Source organism: Homalodisca vitripennis, chromosome 3 (genome assembly GCF_021130785.1).
Source record: "Homalodisca vitripennis isolate AUS2020 chromosome 3, UT_GWSS_2.1, whole genome shotgun sequence".
NCBI lineage: Eukaryota > Metazoa > Arthropoda > Insecta > Hemiptera > Cicadellidae > Homalodisca > Homalodisca vitripennis.
Window position 1 is genome coordinate 96,754,843 of NC_060209.1, and position 22,844 is coordinate 96,777,686.

Below are 22,844 nucleotides of genomic sequence, written 5' to 3' on the forward strand. Positions count from 1 at the left end.
GAAATTCTTTCAACTATGTATAGATGGATAAGACTAGTTTTAACGCAGTTAATCTTATTTATTATTATTAGCAAGTTGAAGGCGACTGATACTTTTTTGATATGCTACACTCCTTCATTCATTCATTTAAGTCTTGATGTTTATCGCCGAGTGTTTTTATAATATAGAAGAGTTTCATTATATTTTTCAGATAACTCAATAATATTGCAGTTTTTAGTTAGTGACGACCTTTTCTTTTATACTCTATGGTGGCAACTTTGACTGTAACTCTGGCATGAATTTGACACAGATGATGTATATGTTAAAAAAACAACAACAAAAACATTAACAACACCGAACACGTAGTCTACAATCTGGAGGTTTAAATTCATTCATAGATGTGAAGTAAAGTTAGAAGTTAAACAAATTTAAAATGGTAAGGTACATATATATCAATGAGGGACGAGTAGAATATTAGTTGGTTGCTATTTACTTTAGCAACGTTAAAATTTTTATATTACTATAGTCTTAAAAAAGTATATTTACTTCATGTTTATTAATGATTTCTAGGTTATGTTGAGCCTATGCAATATGTTTTCATCACTTATTATTTATTTTATTCTTATTTAAATTCTTCATGTAATCTTTATACAGCTTGTTAGATTTAACATAAAAATTATATAAAAAATAATGTAGTTCCTCTTTTAAACAATTTCAATTATAGTTTGTAGAAAGTTTTAGGCCAAACAATAATATTGAAACGTAGGACATGATATGGGCAATACTTACTTCACAGACTTTACTTGAGACAATTTGAAACTACTTTTAACAATTTCCTCTAATAGTATTCTTTCATTACCATTTAAAATTGTTAAGACCCAACTCTCAAGCATTCATTGATATTTTAGTGATGGGTAGGGTGTTGTATCTCCAACGATAATTTTCATTTGTCATCATGAGTGCTGTCACTTGCCATTGATGGCTGGAAGCATGAATGTCTACTTATTAAACTAAGTTTCTAGTTCTTTTTTGAGTTTTACATACCTTTTTTTAATTTTTTTTCTGGGCTGCAGTATAATAAGCATCCAACTCACAAAGTGATCGATAATATTGAATCATCAATATTCATGAGTAAAGAATCCTCGCTACAACTACTTATACCAAATTACATTATATTTTAATTACGTTGAATTTAAAATTACAGTAACAGTATTAAAAGTAATAATGTGAATATAGCCTAATGAATAAAAACCAATCTAGTATATGTATTTATAAAGTATAACAATCAAAACAGTATAAAATTTACTTACTTTTTACTATTTTTAGGGATAAACGTGTCTGACATAGATAAAACGTGTATAACTAATGCGCTTGCTGCCATTACAGATCTACAGTATTAGTGTTAGTAACAGGTATATCAAGTGATATGATAAATATATTACTAGTAGTACTAAAGTTAAACATAATTTTTGCAAGTGCTTAGGTGTGATCTGAGCTTGAATTTGGGTACCATCTCGAGTGATGTTTTTCCTTTCTTACCAGCAGTGCGGGGTCCTAAATCTTATAAACGCGATCAGAAGTCGGGGAAAGTATTGATCAAAAATGCCCCTGACCATCATTCAAATCAGTCTAATTGATGATTTAATATTATTGATCACGCGAGTGTTGGTTGCGTATTATACTGCAGCCTTTTTCTGGGAAATGTATACTTTAGGTATGTTATATCAAATTATCTAAAAGCACTTTGAACTGTTTCTTAAAATACTATAGTTTCAACTCCAGAAAGAAATTTTAGGTGGTTGCAGACCATATATTAGACTGAAAGTATTAATTTTAGGCTATATCTCAATTAGTCCATCAATCTAGGGGATAGGGAGTAATCAGGGTTTCTGGTTTCTGAGAAGGAAGGATAACAAACTAGGGAGCGGTAGGTGTAAGAGAAGGGGATAAGAAAAGGAATTTGTCAACATTCCCATGAGAATTTGAGCAGGAAGAATATGTCTACCAATTACTTTTGAAGGTAATTTAAGAGTTTTATCAGTACTTTTTTCAGTTTTTCATCATAATGGCCACAGTTTCTACCACCCCCAATTGAAGGTTATTCATTGTTTTTACTGTTATTTCAGTTCTTTTTGCTATAAGCACTTAACGTCTTTGAGCATCTTGCTTTTCCTGATTCGTTAAATTTGGATACATAGTCATTTACAGAAATAGTCATTTTTTTCTTGTGGTATGGTAGTGGTGTTTTTTCACTAGTGAATGGTGTTTTTGTGCAGTATATTCAATGTAACATTTTATGTTGTGATTGCGCTTTAAAATATATTACTAATATTGTGTCAGAATGGACAGAAAGATGTTGCGTTGTTTTCTTTTATTTCGTAATGGGAATTTTATTCTTTGTGCACTTCCATTGTACCACATTGCCCTACTACACAGTAAATATGGTTAGGTCAGTTTGTAATAATTTTAAATTCAATCATTAGTGATCAGCCTTTTTGAAGTTTTGGCTGCAATAAGGATCCAACACTTTAGTGAACGATAATATCAAATCATCAATTAGAATGATTTAAATGCTGTGACATGTTTACACTGTTAAGTAACTGTAAGTACTACGCTGCTCAAACTTAGTATAAATAAAGTTGTATTATTTTGTATAATCTAAAATACTTATATTTCTGACATAAAAATATAGCTATACTGTAGTACATTCTTAAAAGTCCTTAATAATATAATTCAGTTCGACATTATTGTTCCAAAGTAACTGAAACAAAGTTAAATCATGTGTAGGGTATTTGAGTAATGGCCGCTAGAAATGGGAAATACTGTTGTTTGTCAATACCTATTACAAAATAACGTGTTGAGGTAATACATTCCAGTAACCTGTTACCTTGGTAGATGTTAAATTCCTAAGTTAAATTCTTGCATATTGTTTAACTGTATGTATAATTCGCTTAAGTAGAAAACATTTCAGAATAAATAGCATATGCTTGTTTCTTAAATACAGCTGACTTGATCTTAGGTGAGCACATGACAGTTGTGATTTTAGTTTTGACACTAATTTAATTTTTTCACTATACTCCTGAGTACTCTTAAACCCTATGATCAATGTATTCTGCTGATAAACATTTATTGCCTGTGGTCAAGTAGTCTCTAGGCAAATAAAACACCTTTTTTCTTATCTCCAAACTGTGGTTCTAACTTTATTCAGCATACAAATTCCAACCCGATTCCCGGAATACCAGAAAGTTGAAATCTTATACAAATGTAGATTAGGCCATGTAATTGCAGGAAAAAACTTTGAAATTTTGAATATTTAATTTCCTTCTAAAAATTAAAGTAGCTGACCTACGTTTTATAATTCAATCACTTTTTGAAGCAATATACCAGCCAAACTAGTAACTTATACTAATAGGAATAAGTAGATGTTTTTCAGAAATTACAAGTATGCTTAGAAGTATTGTTAGAAGTTAAACTATATAGGGCTAACATCAAACAAAAAAACCACAGAAATGGAAGAAATATAAACGTGTTAAGAATAACACAATTAAAACAAGTAATATAAACAACACAACGCTCACTCAGCAATAAACTGAGTACCGGTAGTTGTTATTTACATAATGTATGACAGCATAAGTTGTAGTCCTAACACCGTCGATTTTTATATTAAATTTAGTGTAAAACATTTTTGATGTTGCAATTCTGTCTTAGATCCTTCAAGTGTTTAATAAACGTCTTGAAACTTTGATTAAGTTATTTGCCTAATTAAATCATTTAAATTAGTAGTTTTATTGTATTTAAGTCAGTGGTGTTTTTCTTTCAATATATTTTGAGTATATACAATTGTACATATACTATTAGTTTAAAATATGTATGCATTTAAAAAAGATCCATTGACCAAGTGTCACTGTAATGTCCATCAGTGAAATAAGTAACAATTAGCAATTATTTTTAAGACCTTATTCATTTCAGCTGGAGCAAAATATTCCAATCGATATTAACACCAATAAACTACTAGATTGGTTGATAAGTCGTCGAATAGTAAGTTCAGAATGGCAGAAATCTGTACTACCAGTCAGAGAGAAGATAAATGCAGCCATCCAAGATATGCCTCAGCATCCAGAAATTGCACAACTGTTATCGGGTGCCTGTGAGTTACACATTCAAATATTTATATACCTTAACAACTTCACTGCAGGTTTATACTGAGTGATCTTTAGTTATCACATCAAGCAAAACACCTATGGTATCTGCCGCATAGTTTCTTATAAAGTAAACTTTTCATCCCAGTAGCAGTTTATCTGCTAGTTATCTGCAGTTTAACTGCTGGTCTTCCACTGCACACATTGCTAGCACTCAGTAGGACTGTGATTGTGTTTATTAGTTTATATTTTCATACAAAAAAAAGCTTTTTACACCAGCAGCAGTTTATCTAGAACTGTTGGTCTTCCACTATACACATTGCTAGCAGCACTGTTTGTCTGGGAAGTAGTTTAAAATTTTTGAAAAATTAAACTTTAAACTGTTATTCTACCTTCATATATGTTGCCAACACACAACATGACTGTGTGTTTGGTGAATAAACTCTCAACTTCTAGTTTGGAGTGAAATTAAACTTCTAACTTGGCAATAGCGTAACATTCAAATAACTCTTAACCATATATAAAACTGATTTATTGTATCAATTGGAAAACGCATTACAATCAGTAGAAGATAACATCTCATATAACATCCAACATTGCACCAAATCAGCACCTGTCAGATAATCTGCTTTGTCAGAGTTAATTTTGTTTTTCAACCCTTTGGGAATAGCGTTATATTTGTATGATTACCCTCTCAGATTGCCTAGCCACAATGGTGCCTGGAAAGTGCTGCAGTCTCTTGGCCATATAAGTATCTAAATTAATATTTCTCTATTTGCACTTACCATTGTAAACATCATTCAGAATTGTTATTTATCTGAGTGTTAGTGTTTCTGTGCTCCTATAGTGTAACATAAAAATGTATTAAAATACTAGTGCGTTTGTTGGATGAAGCTCAAAATGTAGAAATGAATTTATATTTTGTTCTAGAGCCCTACTTGAGACCGATTGTACTTTATTCTGAAAATAAAATTACTTTAAAACTGATTAACCTATAACTTAAATTACATATTACTTTGTTTGTTTAAAAACAAATAATAAATAACAAATTTATAAAGTTTTAACCTTTGTAAATTATTTGAGAATTTCATTTAAATCTCAGTAATTTAAAAAGCCAAAGGTCAAATACCACCATTAAAATCCGTTTATATATTCTTTAACACTTAAGGTGTCGGTCTGCCTAACATATTTGAAGTATTAAACTTTATAATGTAATTTACTGTTTATAACTAGTTGCTACCCTGGTATAATGAAAGTTTCAACATTTTCAGATATCAATTACTTTCATTGTGTTCGTATCGTAGAAATATTGAGAGAAACAGAAGCAGACACCAAGAATGTGTTTGGACGTTACGGATCACAACGGATGAAGGACTGGCAAGAAGTTGTCAGACTCTACGAAAAGGAAAATTTATTTTTGGCTGAAGCTGCTCACTTACTTATCTCAAATGTCAAGTATGAGATTCCTAGCTTGAAGAAACAAATAGCAAAATGTCATCAAAACAAACAGGTATCTATTATTGTCTGTTTTAAGTTAGAAAAAATTATATCATCATGCAGCAGTATATAAAGTGGTGTCAGAAAGTTACTGGACTTTACACGTCTTTTTTTGGATGTGACTATATAAGCCGGTGTGCCAGTAGTCTCTGCAGCAATAGCTGCTGAGTCATTGTGCTGAATTTCATTATTGTGAGTGGTTAGGTACTTCTACAAGTTGTGCTTTGTTGTTATGTGTTATCATTATGTAGCAATTTTTCTGATGGGTGATAATTGTCTAGATCATAACCATAAAAACAACTTTCATCACCAGTTATGATCCTGAATTTGAATGTGGGGTCACTTTCAGAAGTCTCTTTGAGTTCACTATACACAACAACACGTCGCTGTTTCTGATTGACAATCATCAAAAGCTGAGGCAGAAATTTGTAGGCAACTTGACGCATGCCTAGATTTTTGGTTACAATTTATTGAAAACTTTCATAGCTAATACCAACATTACTAAAATAAGTCATTTATTGTCTGACGGTGGTCTTCATGAATGAGGTGCCGAATTTTTTGAACAATTTAATCTGTTTTGTTTGTGGAAGGTCGTCCTGAACAATGATCATCTCCAATTGAAGTTCGGCCAGCCTTGAAACAAGCATACTACTCAAAAACCTATGTTCAGCTCTGTGAATGTTCTTTAAAAGCTTCTTGACGCATTGCAAAAGTTTCCATTGGTGATTTCTTAAGTTTTTCATCAAGTCTAAACTTGATACAAGCCCGTTGCTTGAATTTATCAGCCATCACAAAAATCACTACTTAATGATAACACACAATAACAAAGCACAACTTGTAGAAATAACCTAACCACTCACAGTAACGAAACTTAGCACAATGACTTAGTGACTATTGCGGCAAAGGCTACTGATGCGCTGGTGTGTACAGTCACATAATAAAAATGGCGTGTTTAACAAACAAACACGCACATGTACAGTCCGTTTGCCATGTACAGTTTGTTTATATACAGTCCGGGCACTTTCTGATACCACCTCATAAGTTAAGTTACAGTTAAACTATAACATTCAGATATACAAAATATCAATTTACGAATTCATTTGTTCGTTTTTCAGAATCGTCAAGTATTGTCTGTTGTTCTTTGAATGCACTGCATAAAATTGTTTTTACATTGAAATTATAAAGTATTTTCATTTCCATTGTTATTATTTATAACACTAATCTGATGAAATCAGGTTTTGGGATTGTGTAGTGATGGAGTAGTGACAGTGTATGGTCATAGGTGACAAGATTGTGTTGGTCAGTGTTTTATTGGTGGTATTTTTGGGGAGAGAATTAGCAAGTTCTATTGCTGTATCAAACCCACTTCCTCTTGACTCTTTTGGCAAAAATTTCCAAGGTTATCAAACTTCTACAAGTTTGCTATTCACTTGTGAGCTTTGCAGATGGAGTTATTAAAATGTTCTTTTTCATTTACTAGGTGATGGAGGACCTGATGTTTTATGCTTCAGTTGAATTAATACAATTGAACAAGGGTATTTTTAATAACCAATGTATTGTTTGTTTCTGGGGAAAGAGCATGTTATTTTGTGTACGTAATTCTGATTGTCAATGGATTTCTTTTTTTTTTTATTTTCTTGAAGTGTAGTGTAATAATTTATTTCATTTTGAGGCAAAGTTAACCGTATTTTTTGAAAACTGTTCTCACTTTTATATATATATTCAACACTATGATGAGGGTTGCCTAAAAAGTAAGTTTCCTTATTTCTTTCCCTGCAATATAAATTAATCGAAAGATTATCCTACTGCAGGTTAATTCAAGAAGGTTGTATTAGTATGAGTGGTAACAATCCCATGTCCTTGAAACAGGCCACATGTCTTGTGCCAGCTGATGATAATGGATATAACACTTTGTTTTTGGTACCAGATTTGAGATTTGCAGTGTTTTTTGTTTTCTTGATTAAAAAAAATAAACTGCCGTAAAATCCATAATGAAATAATATAGTATGTCCAGTATATGGAAGAGATAATGCCTGTGATGGTTACAGTTTACTGGGTTGCCAAGGTGTATTGTTATTTGCTAACAGGCATGGCAGGAAATGCAGAGTACTACTGTGAACTTTTTACTAGATTCTACCAGACTACATAGAGCAAACGAAACAAGAGCACTTTCCATTCAGAATATTCTATTCAATGCTACAGTAGAAATTTATCAATGTCAAGTATTGATGCAACAGTTTCCGGTACTGTAACTGTAGACATGTGAGTGTCAATGCAACAAATTTAAGCTGTCACTATTTATAACCAAGCCAAGTCAACATCATCATTATTATTACTGTCAGATAACAAAGAATCATTGGTCACCCAGCAGCTGATTGTATTGTTCTAAACTTTAATTTTTACTTTTTTAGGGTTTATATCATATATTGCAAACACTTTCTTGTATTGTAAACACTTTCTTGAAGAGCAGTTAATTCTACTATGTAAGGAGTTAAAATATAAAATGTTTCAGGAATGTGAAAAGCGAGCGACAGACTACGCCAAGAATGAGAACTCGGCCCGCAATGAGCTGAACACCATGTACAAGCAACTGGGACTGTCAGGATCCAACGTGAAGCGTGAACTGGTGGAGCGTGTTGCACAACTGCCTGCTAGGTATAGTCAGCTGGCCAAACATGTGGCTACACTGCAGTCTGCACTCAATTACTATGGCAGCTTCTCACAGTACGTGTTCGGACATGAAACTGCCGTGCTGCCTTTGCTCAAGTACATCAGTGGTTAGTAGTTGATTGGTTGCCGTGAATATATACAATTGTATCCATCTGTAGAATATGAGTGTGCACCAGATGTGGTTTCTACTTGAATCACATTTGAGTAAACTTTGAATAAAAATAAATTTAATTCAACACATTCATTTGATTTTTAAAGAGAAACTTGAGTTTTTAAAGATCTGGTTCTCAATAAATGGATACAAAAAAAAAAACACAAAAAAAAAAACAAAAAAATGGATTAATGGAGTTTTGTTCTGGTTCCTTGTAATGAATACAGTACAGTCTCTATAATCTGGCACTGTGACAACGCCAATGAGTCATTCATAGTTTTCAAGTCCCAGCCTGTCTGTATAGCGTGATGGGCGTATTGCAGTCGGCATAGAAACAGTGGTGCGTTGTCATCTGTTAACGGTAGTTGTACTTAGTGAGTCTATCACACTTGAGCTTAGTGAAGACGAGTAGTGAGTACAATCAAGTGCAGTGCAATGTCACAAAAACGTAAGCATGTCACACTGACATTAGATAAAAAGTACAGTATACCATTTTAAAACGTTTCGAAAAGTGTGAGAAGTTGGCTCATTTGTCTATGAAATACAGTGTTAGCCGTGCAACAACTCATGATATAAAGAAGTAAAAGGAGCAAATTGAATCATCGTTCAAGAATGGTAATGAACCTTCTTCCAGCATAAGAAAAACATTGAAAGTAGGTGAGTTTTCAATTAAAAGACGCAGTTTATAGTTAGTTCATGTAAGAAAGAAACCAGCTTCCACCTATTTCAGGTGACATTCTCATTGAAAAGTCGAAAATGTTTTATAACAAAATTGATTGAACAACGAAAGTGATTTTATGCCAGTGTTGGGTGGTAGGATAAATTCAAAAGACGCTTAGAATTCTGATTGCTAACTTTGACTGGAGAAAAACTCTCAAGTACTGTAGAGGCTCTTGAGCCTTTTGGTCAAAAATTTTAAAAACTGTTGAAGAAATGGGTTTGGGTCCAGCTCAGGTATACAATGCAGATGAGAGCGATTTATTCTGGCGTCTTTTGCTGTAAAAGCCCTATGTTCATAAGATAGAAGTTAGTGACCTGGGTTGCAAATTGGCAAAAGATAGAATAACTTTTTTGCCGTATTCTAGTGCTAATGGCACTTGTAAGTTGGAAATGCTTGTCTTTAAAAAATCAAGAAAATCACAGAGCTTTCAAGAATATGTATTTGCCTACTAATCAAACTAAGGGATGGGTGACAAAAACTCTTTTTTCGGAATGGTTTCATGAAGCATTTGTTCCGTCGGTTTAACAGTTTTTGTAAACACAGACATTGCCTCAAATAGCTCTTTTGTTGCTTGACAATTGTCCAGGCCATCCCGATGAAGAAGTAGAACTAAAATCTAAAGATGGTAAAATTTTCACTGTATTTTTCCCCTCAAATGTTACTTCATTACTCCCACATATGGACCTAAATGTCATTCAAACTGTAAAAAACAAGTTACAAGAAAAGCCTATTGTACAGTGTTTTATTAAAAGAGAAGAGTGTTGTTACAGCTTTGAAAGAAACTAACCTTAAAAATTGTTTTAACCTGGTAAACACACTGAAAAAAACTTCCTTCAAAAATAATTGTTTGTTCATGGGCAAAGTTGTGGCCTTCTCTAGATTTATTATAGACTTGTAAAAAGAAGGCTGAAAGTGATTCACAATCACAAAATGGCACAGATGTTGAATTAAATGAGTTGAGAGAAGCAATGATTGAACAGCTAGTGGATGAACCTGATGATCTAAAAGCTCATGTAAATGACTGGCTAAAAGAAGCAGATGACAAGTAGGTACAAATCATAACAGAAGATGAGATCATCGTAGACGTACTAGCCAACAGCGACGAGGAGGGTGGGGAGAAGGGAGGAGACAGTTAACCTGTCCACTACACACACAGTAAACACGGACACGGCTCTCTGTGCATTCACCAATGCAGTACAAACAAAACTTCCGCTGCCAACACTGATAAGACTCCAGGAAAATATATTAAAGCTTACCTTTGTTTCAAAGAAACAGAAAAGCATTCAAAACTATTTTACTGTTGTTGAAGCAAATGTACAGTAATGTGGTTAATAACAGTTTTGAATGTGTAGTAGTATTGACTCATATACATTGAATTAATTTGTTTTATAGTTCAATGGCGGCTTTTAATTACAACTAACATATTTATTGTTTTAAAAGTAGTGTTTTACTTAATATACTTATTTAGCCACCATCATAGTCAATAGCTTTCGTAAAGAATTATATGTTGTTTTAAAATGTCTTTGAAATTTCTTGCTACACAAAACATCTTGGACTGACGTTACATGACTCTCTCTCCTGGAGCGTTCATATTTATTCTTTTTGTCATCAGCTGAGCACAGCAGTGTTTGCCCTAAGAAGAATAAAATCTGTAAGTACCCCGGAAGCCACCCGAACAGCTTATCATGCTATATTTGAGAGCAGAGTCTGATACGGAATTGTACTATGGGGAGCATCCTCAAACAACAATCTTCGACGAGTCATGGTTCTTCAGAAACGGGCAGTAAGAATAATGGCCGACATTGCACCATGGGACAACTGCAGAGATAGATACAAAAACCTAGATTTACTAATCATCACATCTCTTTACATACTTGAAGTCATCATGCTTGCTGCTAACTTAAACTTGACAAGAAACAATCGTCACGGTTGAACCACACATGGACTTGACTACAACTTATTTGCTCTCAGGACCGCTCTGTTCGCAAAGAAACCTTCATATGCTAGAGCTAGACTATATAATGCTTTACCTATCGAGCTCAAGACAATTGAAGAAAAAAAACGAAAAAAAGGACTGTATTCCTGGCTTGTGAAAAAGTCAATTTACACAATCAGTGAATTCCTTGAACATGCAAATAGCCGCAACAACTATTAAAAACTTACAAGGAACTAAAGACAATTTATTTCCATTACATTTTATTGATTTTCATTTATATTATTATGTATTTGACACCTGTTCTAAACTTGATGTTTATGGATAAAGCTTTCTGTATTCTATATTTATAAATGGGTATATTTGGGTGAGAAGCCTCATCCATAGATGAAACTCCACCTCAATGTTTTAAACTATTAAATTATTTGATTTGTTTGTATGTTTGTTTCTATTAGAACGAGGCAATACAACAACCTATGAGTGGCTGTTTGGGGAAAAGCCCTTGTCTGTGGAGGAACCTCCACCTCCTACCTTTGAAGATGTAAGTTGCCATGTTACATAGTTCCACAGTTAATAGTTCTTTTGAAAATTTCTGTTGATAAAGTCAATATGTCAGATACATTTATGAAGTATTAGTTCACTTTGATAATAATGTTTTTTTTTTAATTTATTATTAATGATGGTTGATTTTAAAGAATAACAGAATCTCTTCTTTATATATCTGTAGAAGAGAATGGATTCGAAACATCATATTCTGTCCTTAAACCACAGGAAGTGTCCTTAACAATGGCTTAAATCTAGATATATATAATAAAAATAAATCTTGATATCTATAATAAAAATTAGGAATGGGCCAATAACAAAAGACATTCCAATACATTTCAGATAACAATACCAAAATTTTAATCACAATTCTCAATTCTGAATTTGGTAATTTGGTACTGATTCCTGTGTTATTTATCACTAAAAATATAGGCTAATTCTAAAAAAATGTGTCTTCATTTTAAGCATGTGTAACTCCAGACAATAGCGTGTTGCACTTTATAAATTGTTGTCATTATAAATACATCATAGAACTAAATAGTAGATTTAATAACCATTATAAAGATTTAATAATCATTATAAATACATCATAGAACTAAATAGTAGATTTAATAAAACAATGCTTTTTTAAGATGTAACACCAAGTACAGGGAGATAAGATAAAATAATATATCTGTTGGTAAATGTGTTCTATTAATGGGAATTTAGTGTTATAGTTAAGTACTGTAATTATTGCTCATGATTAATGATGGTCAAATCCAGAATTTTTTAATCTTAAATTTTATTCCAAATTTTTGTAGCGATTCTCTATATTTGAATTTTGAATAATTTTACTAAGCTTAATTTAAATAAAATCATCACAAAACCATTGCTGGCATTATTAACCTTTGAAGACCACTTGATAAAATGAAAAGTAAACAATTCCAGAAATAGTACTTTCTTAAAGGGAATTTAAGTGGGAAAGGGTTTTATTTTAAGAACTAAGGCACATTCTTAACCTTCTACTTTCATTTGATAGATTATAAAATGGTCTTCCAAAATATATACTTTGTTATCTGAAAAAAATAGAAGGATACTTATAATATAATTTCAAACTTTAATTTAATGGAAAAAAATACAAAGATACTTATAGTGAATTTTTCAAACCTAACATTAAAAACATTTAAATACACAAAATATGAGGTTTGTAAATCCATTCACAGACAAAACAGATGCACAGCAACACACAAACATATACATTAAAAATAAAAACGGCAAGTTAAATAATTTTCAAAACTATGATAAGCTGCAGATATGGTGATATGTCTACGGTAAAACATTACTTACAATTCTTTTCTATAGTTTGTGAAGAAAAGATATGTTTTGTTGACATTTGCCACCATTTAGCGATACAAGAATTCAGTAACACTATGTTTCAAGGTCTGAAATCTGATCACTTTCTCAGGTGAGAAAGTGATATAATACAGAACTAATATAATTCAAAATAAACTAATCATACCAGAACGATGTGACACTCATAAGTCAGAAATCACAACAAACAACTCCATGTATATTATTTCTAAAACATGCACTAAATAAAAATAAAGTATTAATTATTCAAATTGAAAAAACAAGTCACAATAGGGCTGCACTAAATTACTAACCATTAAAAACATTCTATCCGGGTGATAATCACTCAGAAGTGGATCACTATGTATCCCAGGCAGAGTACTTGTCTGGGTTTGGTGATAATCACTGAGGGATGGAACACTACTTGACCCAGGTGTACTTGTCTGAGGTTGTTGATAATCACTAAAGGAATGGAACACTACTTGACCCAGGTGTACTTGTCTGAGGTTGGTGATAATCACTGAGGGATGGAACTCTACTTGACCCAAGTGTACTTGTCTGAGGTTGTTGATAATCACTGAGGAGTGGAACACTTATCTTAGGCTGAGTACTTGTCTGAGGTTGGTGAGGAATGGAACACTTTTCTTAGACTGAGTACTTGTCTGAGGTTGGTGATAATCACTGAGGAATGGAACACTTATCTTAGGCTGAGTACTTGTCTGAGGTTGGTGATAATCACTGAGGAATGGAACACTACTTGACCCAGGTGTACTTGTCTGAGGTTGTTGATAATCACTAAAGGAATGGAACACTACTTGACCCAGGTGTACTTGTCTGAGGTTGGTGATAATCACTGAGGGATGGAACTCTACTTGACCCAAGTGTACTTGTCTGAGGTTGTTGATAATCACTGAGGAGTGGAACACTTATCTTAGGCTGAGTACTTGTCTGAGGTTGGTGAGGAATGGAACACTTTTCTTAGACTGAGTACTTGTCTGAGGTTGGTGATAATCACTGAGGAATGGAACACTTATCTTAGGCTGAGTACTTGTCTGAGGTTGGTGATAATCACTGAGGAATGGAACACTACTTGACCCAGGTGTACTTGTCTGAGGTTGTTGATAATCACTAAAGGAATGGAACACTACTTGACCCAGGTGTACTTGTCTGAGGTTGGTGATAATCACTGAGGGATGGAACTCTACTTGACCCAAGTGTACTTGTCTGAGGTTGTTGATAATCACTGAGGAGTGGAACACTTATCTTAGGCTGAGTACTTGTCTGAGGTTGGTGATAATCACTGAGGAAGTGGAACACTTTTCTTAGACTGAGTACTTGTCTGAGGTTGGTGATAATCACTGAGGAATGGAACACTTTTCTTAGGCTGAGTACTTGTCTGAGGTTGGTGATAATCACTGAGGAATGGAACACTACTTGACCCAGGCTGAGTACTTGTCTGAGGTTCGTGATAATCACTGAGGAATAGAACACTTATCTTAGGCTTAGTACTTGTCTGAGGTTGGTGATAATCACTGAGGAATGGAACACTTTTCTTAGGCTGAGTACTTGTCTGAGGTTGGTGATAATCACTAAGGGTTGGAACACTTATCTTAGGCTCAGTACTTGTCTGAGGTTGGTGATAATCACTGAGGAATAGATCACTTATCTTAGGCTTAGTACTTGTCTGAGGTTGGTGATAATCACTGAGGGGAATGGAACACTACTTAACCCAGGTTAAATCCCTAGGCCAGCAACACAGAGTAAATTAATTTAGAGATCTTCTATCAGAAGCAGGAGTCAGATTTTAAAAGAATCTCCCAAAATGTATTAAATTAGACACTAATTTGAGATAATTTAAAATAAAACTGAAATAATTGTTGCTGTCCAGAGCATTTTAAATTTAACATTTAAGATAAACATTTTATAAATTTTAAACATTTTTATCTTAAATTATTTTGTTATCTCCAATATTATACTTACTTTTGCTTATTTTTTAATATTAAGATAATAGTATTAAAAAAATTGTGTCTTACACAATTATATCATATTTATATGTGTGTGACGGAATTTAATACTATTATATCAATAAAGTGTTTGTTATTATTATTATCTAATATATATTACTTGAAGTTTATGATAATCACTCAGGAGGAGTGGAATACTAACTTTATAATATTTGAGTGTACTTTTTTATACACATAGGTTACTTATAAAAAATATACAGTAAAATACAAATAATATGTAAACTACAACAAAGTGATTTCTCATTAAAACTCTTATAAATCACAAACTAATTTGTTTCAGGAAAACCAAGTTAAAGATGAAGAAATAGATTGGGGTGACATAGATAACAATGTCAGCTATGTAAGTATATGTATTGAAGTATTTTATTAAGTAATTTGTAATAAAGAATATAATGTAAAGTTTGGTTTAGAAAAACTTTAACCCTTTTATTGGGGTGACATAGATAACAATGTCAGCTATGTAAGTATATGTATTAAAGTATTTTATTAAGTAATTTGTAATAAAGAATATAATGTATAGTTTGGTTTAGAAAAACTTTAACCCTTTGAGTGCCGGAGCATCGCTATTTGCGATCCTGCGTTATATGCAACAAATGCCAGAATCGCTATTTGCGGCTTCTGCATTAACGCTTATATTTTATATAGTATTTATCTAAATTGGCTCAATGACTATACATACGCATTCCAAAGGCTTCAACTTAACTTTTAATGAAGATTTTGTTGAATTTTGGGTAGATTCTGATTTTTACAACGGTTGTAAAGAGAGCGCGTCCTAGTCGAGTTTAGGATCGACAGCGACACAGACGAGCCGTCACATGTTTTGTTTGCGCTGGTGTTTATTTCACAAATTATTGTAAATATTGAAAGTTTTTAAGTGTAAATGGGTTTGTAGTGTTAGTATCTTCATATTATTTTGTTTGTTTATGTTATTCTAGTCTGTGTGTAAGTAGAACAATGACTTAGCCGTGAGTTACGGCGATCGTAAGCAGCTAGTAGTTTACTAAATACATTTATATAGTTTTTATGTTTTTTGTGTTTGTTCAGTGATATTTATAAAGAATGAGTCGTACAAACATTGCTGACAATGAAGACCTAGTATTGCAGGCATTAGATTCAAATATTAGCAGTGTTGACAAGACATAGAGTGTCAGGTTAGGTTAGAAACTTTCTAGTTTTGTAGCGGTTCATATTTTCATATTTATTTTCCAAACTTTACTTATAAGTATAAAAAAAGTTTTTATATGTATTTTTGTAAAGAATTAAATGGAGTATAAGATAGCATAACTGAAAATGAAAAAATAAAATATTTCAATAACACTATATTGTGTCAAAATAAAAACGTTTTTGCTCACAAAGTTTTTGTTAATATTTTTTTTTATTGGTATAAAAACGTTAAATTACTAATGAATGTATTATATTTATAAAGAAAATATATTTATCTACAAAACAAACAAAAACCCAGGATATTATACCGATAAATAATTTTTTTATGAATTTTTAACCAGACCATTGCAAAATCAGGCATTTTGGCTCGGCATTTCATGCATTCCATATAGCAAAACGCCACGGCACTCAAAGGGTTAATCTAGAATGCCAGTGAGTAGAATGGAAATCTATAACTTAAATTAAAGTAATAATTCATATTTTGCCATCTTTTATAAGTATTTGTCAACATATATTTCATTGTTTACTATTTTGACATGAAGAAGATTTCTCCTGCTGCTATGTTACCAGACCGGATGACTTGGAACATGACTCTTGTCCAAATTAGTGACAGCAGATTCAAGATTTGATTGTCGAATTTCATCAATCAATTCTTGAATCCAGATTTTTTTAAGTGGGTCTTGTATTCCCTATACTACCCATTTTAAAAACATAATGTTCAGGTACAAATAGAGAAACAACCAGGAAGTTTAAAGATGTAAAACTGCATACACTATTTATTTATACCTTTTTAAACCACATATACTTATTTATAATTTAAAAACAATAATTACAATTTTTGAAGTGACTACTTTGGTGGGCTTTGGATGTATGTTTTGCACGGAGAAAACTCTTTTGTTTCGCATCTAGTAACGTAATGTTAGGCTTGTTCACTCTGTAGGTGCTAGAGGTGAGAATTTTTATTTCTTATTTCAGAAACATAAGATTGTAGTGAAAGTGGTACTGACCAAAAAAATGGAAAGCCTGAAATAATTACTACATTTTTATTGCCATTATATTTTAAAATTAAATGATGGTTTTACAATAACAGAAATAAGAAATAAAAATTCTGAAATAAAATTATGCTACAAATCTAACTGTATTTGGTATCATTTCATTCACAATGAGCAGTAAAATACAAGGATAAGAAAGAACTGTAGTAAATATTTTCATTTGAATTTTTGACAGTGATTGGGGAAAGATTTATTTGTTATTTACATGTAAAAATGGTGGGGGGGGGAAGGTTGTGCCTGGAAAATATAGTTCAATATTTACATTTCAAATTCCAAGATAGCCTAAAGGTCACAAATTTAGTCTAATTTCAGAAAATATATAGTTTAGTTTTGGCCGTTGGGTAAATAAATTAGTTTTAGCACAAAAACTGAAAGGAGTACAAGAAGCGTGATTTTCATTATCAAAAACACATACATTTTTTAAAAATTGTATAAATTGTTAGGAACTGTAAATTAAACGATATTTGCTATCATTTTATTTACAATAAACTAGAGAATACTATAATAATAAATCATTTTAGAAACTTAATAAATCATAAATCATTTAAGTTTTATTTTTTATAGTTACCAGAGTTGTGTTCGGCAACTCTTTACCTTTCCAATGGTATACTAATCTCATCGATACTTAATTGTTTAGGTACTATAACAAATAAAATGAGATTAAGCAGGCAGTCCACATCAAAGGATGTCCGTTGATTGGCGTTAAAGGAACAAAATTAGGCACCTAAAGTAATTGTTTTATTGGATTAAAGATGCTTCCAGTTAGTATAAAAAACAAATACATTATTTTTGTTTGTAATGAAAACCCGTGTGTTTTGTAAAACAAATTTTAAATTAACAATATTTTCAATCAAACCCTTTAGATGAAATGGTCCAACAGAGACAGGCAAACACATAGATAATGACATTGAAAACCAAATTTCCTTATTGAGTAAAAACTTTGAATGTTCTAACAAACCACAGTCTACTTTAAACTTTTAAGTGTTTAAAAATTTACATAAAGTGTTGTGATGTTGGCAGGACATAGATTATGGCATTACATTGGAAGAGAGTGGCATAGAAGTAGACAACGAAGAGTCAGTTGGTGTGGCAAGGGGCAAGAATGCTCTCACTGTCTTGGACAATCCAGATACTCGAGAACAGTTCATCAACCAGTTGCTAGAGGTAATAAAATGTTACAGTGTTGTTAACAAATTCAAAATAAATCTGACTTCATCATACTTAATGAAAAATACAAATGTATGAAATGATTGTGAAACAAACCAACATAATGATATTCCATTTGTAAATCATATTATTATACTTGACTTCTGAGTACTTATTTTAACATGTATATAATGGTATTGAAAACCAACTAAACAATACCAGACAAATTCTCTGTTTTACATTAGCTCCTGATAGTTATTCTTGAGTGCATAAGCTTTTAGCACAACTTCTTAAGGAGGATACGTAAAAAAATTCTTCTTTTCATTTTAGGTTCTTTGGTGTTTTCCCTCAGTATTATGAAGGTATTTAGTGCTCCTATTTCCAATTTACATTTCCTATTGAAAATTCGCATTGACCAATGATTACACACTTGAGAAATTTAATAACACTCTTTATAGTTATCAACCTTGTCAATGCCACCCTTACTGCTGTTGTAAAATAGGACAATTTCAGGTTTGTCTACTGTTGGGAAAAAGTTTTGGTTGTTGTCACGATTCTACAGATTTGATACAAGTACTACATGCTTTTTCTTGGAGATGAAGGAAACCATTGTGCCTTTGTCTTAGAAAGCATACATAGAACTGTTCATGGTTCTGGTTTGTTCTTTCTCAAAGCCCTGGCCAAATAAAGTTAATGGTCACTCATTAGATCAAAGCATAATGGTATAGAGCAGAACCAATGTCCATGGAGACAATTCTTCCTGGTATCAGCTCAATCATGCGGTGCACAACACTTCTTGCAGAGTTGTCTATTTGGTAAGGGCTAAAGGGTTATCTTGCAGCTTATAGTTCTAGGTTTGCTGTATCAAAAGGTTTTTGCACATCCTAACACATAAATCTGTAGTCTGCATTTTGCTGGCTTATTCTTGATATATTGCTAAAAACTGCACCTTTTATGAAATGAGTCCAGCATTTCATCTAAAGATACAATCGCTCAGTCCAACGGAGTTTGCAACTTCTAAAGAATTCTTCAAATATATCCCTTTTCAGTGCCAAATTGTTAAGGTTCTGTCTTATTTTCTCTGTTTGTGATGTTATCCAACCACATTGCAGTGAGCAGAATCTTGAATATTAAGATAATATTGCATATCTAAAAAACTCTGCACCAAATCCATTGCTGCTCGAAAGGTATTCAAGCAGCTGCTGTGAAGACTTCATAACACCAGCCATATACAAAATACCAAATACACATTGTAATTCCCATGGTGTGGTTTCTTTTGTGTCTGGGAATGTTTGAATGTTCTCACAACTATAACATTGCTTATTACTGTTTATCAAAACTGATCTCAGTACAGACTATAAGCTTGACCCCATCTGCTTTTGTAACAATATTACCATGTAAATGACTGAATACAAACTTTTACGAGTTCATAAAAATTGAGTATATATATTTTATATGTTAATGTGTGTCTATATATTAATGTATTCATTTGAGTCTTTCTTGGAGATCCGTCTGTTGTAAATGTAGAGAGTCTGACTTTTTGGTTACCAGCCAACAAAGTGAGACAACACAAGGGGTAGCAGCCATGCTGGACTGTCTGTAGTTGACCAACCGTCTTGACACACGTTGTGTTGTTGCAGTTAGAGTCTTTCCTGAAGATCCGTCTGTTGGAAATGCAGGGAGAGTCTGACCTTCTGGTCACAAGCCAACTGAGTGAAACAACACAAGGGGTGACAGCCATGCTGGACTGTCTGCAGCTGACTACTCAGATGATCTTGGATCCAGCCAACCAACATCTGCACAATATCAAACATTCCCCCAGGTGCTCAAGCAAAGGAAATAGATTTTAGCTTTTGAATTTGATTTAATTTTTTCTTGTTATCTTTAGCTTCAACAAGACTTTTTTTATTTATTTTGTGATAATAGGTTTTTCATTTACTTGATTGCATATAATACGTATTACACTCATTCATTTACTTCAAAAGTAAGTAATCTGATACAATAAAATGTTATAGGTATGTGGACAGCCTGACAACCAATGTGGAGCATAAGCAGGGATTAGTGGAGAAGATGGTGGCAAGCCAAAAGGCTGTTAGGGAACAAGCACAAGAAGCCAGTCAGGAAGCTCGTCAGTTGCAGGACAAGTTAAAACTTGTTATCGATAAGACCAAGTTGTTACAGTCACAGGTATTTCACATATTTTTTTTTTTAAATAATTGTCTAGATTATGCCTCTGTAATAATGTTTCTCAGCTTGTATTGGATTTCGATGTCTAAAAACGCTGTTTATAGAATTCCTGGAAAACACTCTCAGAGATCTCTTTATTGATGATCAAACATTAGCTGTTGCTAATTCTTGGTTTTGACTTTGATAATGCAAAGTTCAAAGGAATCAAAATGGTTTATAAACATGATCTCAAATACAATGAAGCTGTCAAATTATGTTTGGTTTATTTGTGTGTTATTTCATATTTTTATCGTGTGTGATTTTCACAGCTATGTGTACACAACTCTTCCCAATAATGATCCATCATGAACTAATCAAAATTCAACCAGTACACTAGGTTTTAGTTGAACTGATAATTTCTGCAGGCTATCGTGAAGATGACCCACACATATTGAAAAATTTATAATAAATACATGGATAATGGAACTCATTACTTACTCCTGTTACTTACTCGAAACCCAGTCTGTGGTGGCCTCACATACAATATGCTCGACTATTTTAATTTAAAAGATTGTAACTTACCGCTTGTTTTTTTGAAAGCTGTGTTCCCTCTGAGTATAAAAGATTGTCACAGATCTCAAAAACTAATTGAACAGTTTGGTTAGGAGCAGATTACCCACTCGCCATACAGCCCAGATTTGGCAGCCTCTGACTACCACTTGTTCTTGCACATGTAACATGAGCTTGATGATAATTTCTTCAAATGTGATAGCAGAATCTACATCTTCGCCTGCGTAATATTTCTTTTGTACAGATTATAATATAGAATATTATGATAAAACAATTGTATTTGAATACCTTTGGTTTTTTTTCTTAATATGTGGTTGAGGTAAACGCCCACTTCCAGTACGATTGTGGTGATATTAGGTGAATTGTCCTGCCTCAGCCACAAAACCAAATTCCCGCTAACTGTGCCTGTCAGTTTTTGATCAAGGATTTTTTGCTCAACATCCGTGGCAGCAACATTTTGTAGAACAAGTATTTTGAGGCCGTCTCGTCATAGTCAAGATCATTCGAGGTTATCAGCTTGCGTGGGGTGTAGTTAAAGTAAGGTATTCTTATTTGGTATACTTCCCAATTATAAGAACAAAGTGTTCAGGATTAGGACTATAGGATTGTGTTTTCAAAAGGGTATGTAAGTTTAAAGTCAGTCAGCGATATTTACTTCAGGCAAGATGTCAGTACTTAATACATCAGAACGTAATAATAAATCAGTATTATCAGCCCTGATAGACTAAGATTTATTTCAGTATACTTAAATAAGCTGGTTACCTGCTACAGGTACCTACCTACACAACAGTGAAAACTATGTTGATAAGAAGTTTAAGATAGAATATTTCTTCGTGTAAAAATCTTGAACACATTTTTTTGTTATTTAAATTTTGGTTCTGTCTTGAGTATATATATATATATATATATATATATATATATATATATATATATATATATATATCATTAATATATAAATACTTTTTTAGCATTATTTTTATTTGTCTTCTGTTAACTTACACCAGTTTTTATGTTTCAGATTGAACAAGAAATATCCAAAAAGTACAAAAACCGGCCTGTCAACTTAATGGGTGGAATAAGTGCTATCTGATTGTATTGTACATAATCTAAATGTTTTTATATAATAACAATGTTGCTTAAAAAGTAGTTGTATTCATTATTAACCTTCCTAATATAAGAATATTGAAATTATCATTAGAACCAGTGCTGTCTGACATGGCTTTGTACAGTATGTCAGCCTACACACTGAACCTGAACAAGCAATGTTTGGTTAAAAGCCTTGTGTGTTACACTACATGCATTGATAATTACCAAGTTGGGTGCTATCTGACAGTCATCAGTAGTCAAACTATGAGAGTGGTTTATAAGATGGTACATAATGAGGTGTTTTGAGTAATTTTGAAAGTGAAGCTTTCTGCTATAAGATAAAGATGAATACATTTTTTAAATTTAAATCAGTGTTTGTCAGTAACATTTTTGCTTTATTAATTTGTAAAAATGAAAATCAACATACTCCATAAAAATGTTAGTTTATATAAAATTTGGCTTTAAAATTTATATTATTTATGTGTTGAAACTTTACAAAACTCTTTTCTCACTCTCAAACCAAGAATAAAGTTTATTGTCCTCCGTAGATGTTTTCTGTACAATGTGCCAAATTATATTCAAATCACTCTTTACATCATATTGAATAAAGAAAAAAGTTTTTACACAATTAATTTGAAAAATATTATGTTATTGTTAAAATGTTGCTTTTATCT

General features: G+C 32.5%; 1 protein-coding gene across 1 annotated transcript; it reads left to right on the forward strand.

Moving 5' to 3' along the window:
- Positions 1-285: 285 nt before the first annotated feature.
- Positions 286-22,230, forward strand: LOC124357209 (CDK5 regulatory subunit-associated protein 3). The gene is made up of 10 exons (XM_046808752.1): positions 286-415; positions 3,949-4,126; positions 5,390-5,628; positions 8,128-8,392; positions 11,546-11,631; positions 15,267-15,326; positions 18,223-18,366; positions 19,989-20,170; positions 20,364-20,535; positions 22,103-22,230. The coding sequence occupies exons 1-10, from the start codon at positions 413-415 to the stop codon at positions 22,172-22,174; spliced, it is 1,401 nt and encodes a 466-aa protein (XP_046664708.1). The 5' UTR covers positions 286-412; the 3' UTR covers positions 22,175-22,230.
- The last annotated feature ends 614 nt before the right edge of the window (positions 22,231-22,844 follow it).

Excerpts from the sequence above, each read along its gene's own strand:
- LOC124357209 (XM_046808752.1), top strand. Across the intron at positions 4,127-5,389 it reads ACAACTGTTATCGGGTGCCT|ATATCAATTACTTTCATTGT; the intron begins GTGAGTTACACA and ends CAACATTTTCAG. Across the intron at positions 20,536-22,102 it reads CCAAGTTGTTACAGTCACAG|ATTGAACAAGAAATATCCAA; the intron begins GTATTTCACATA and ends TTTATGTTTCAG.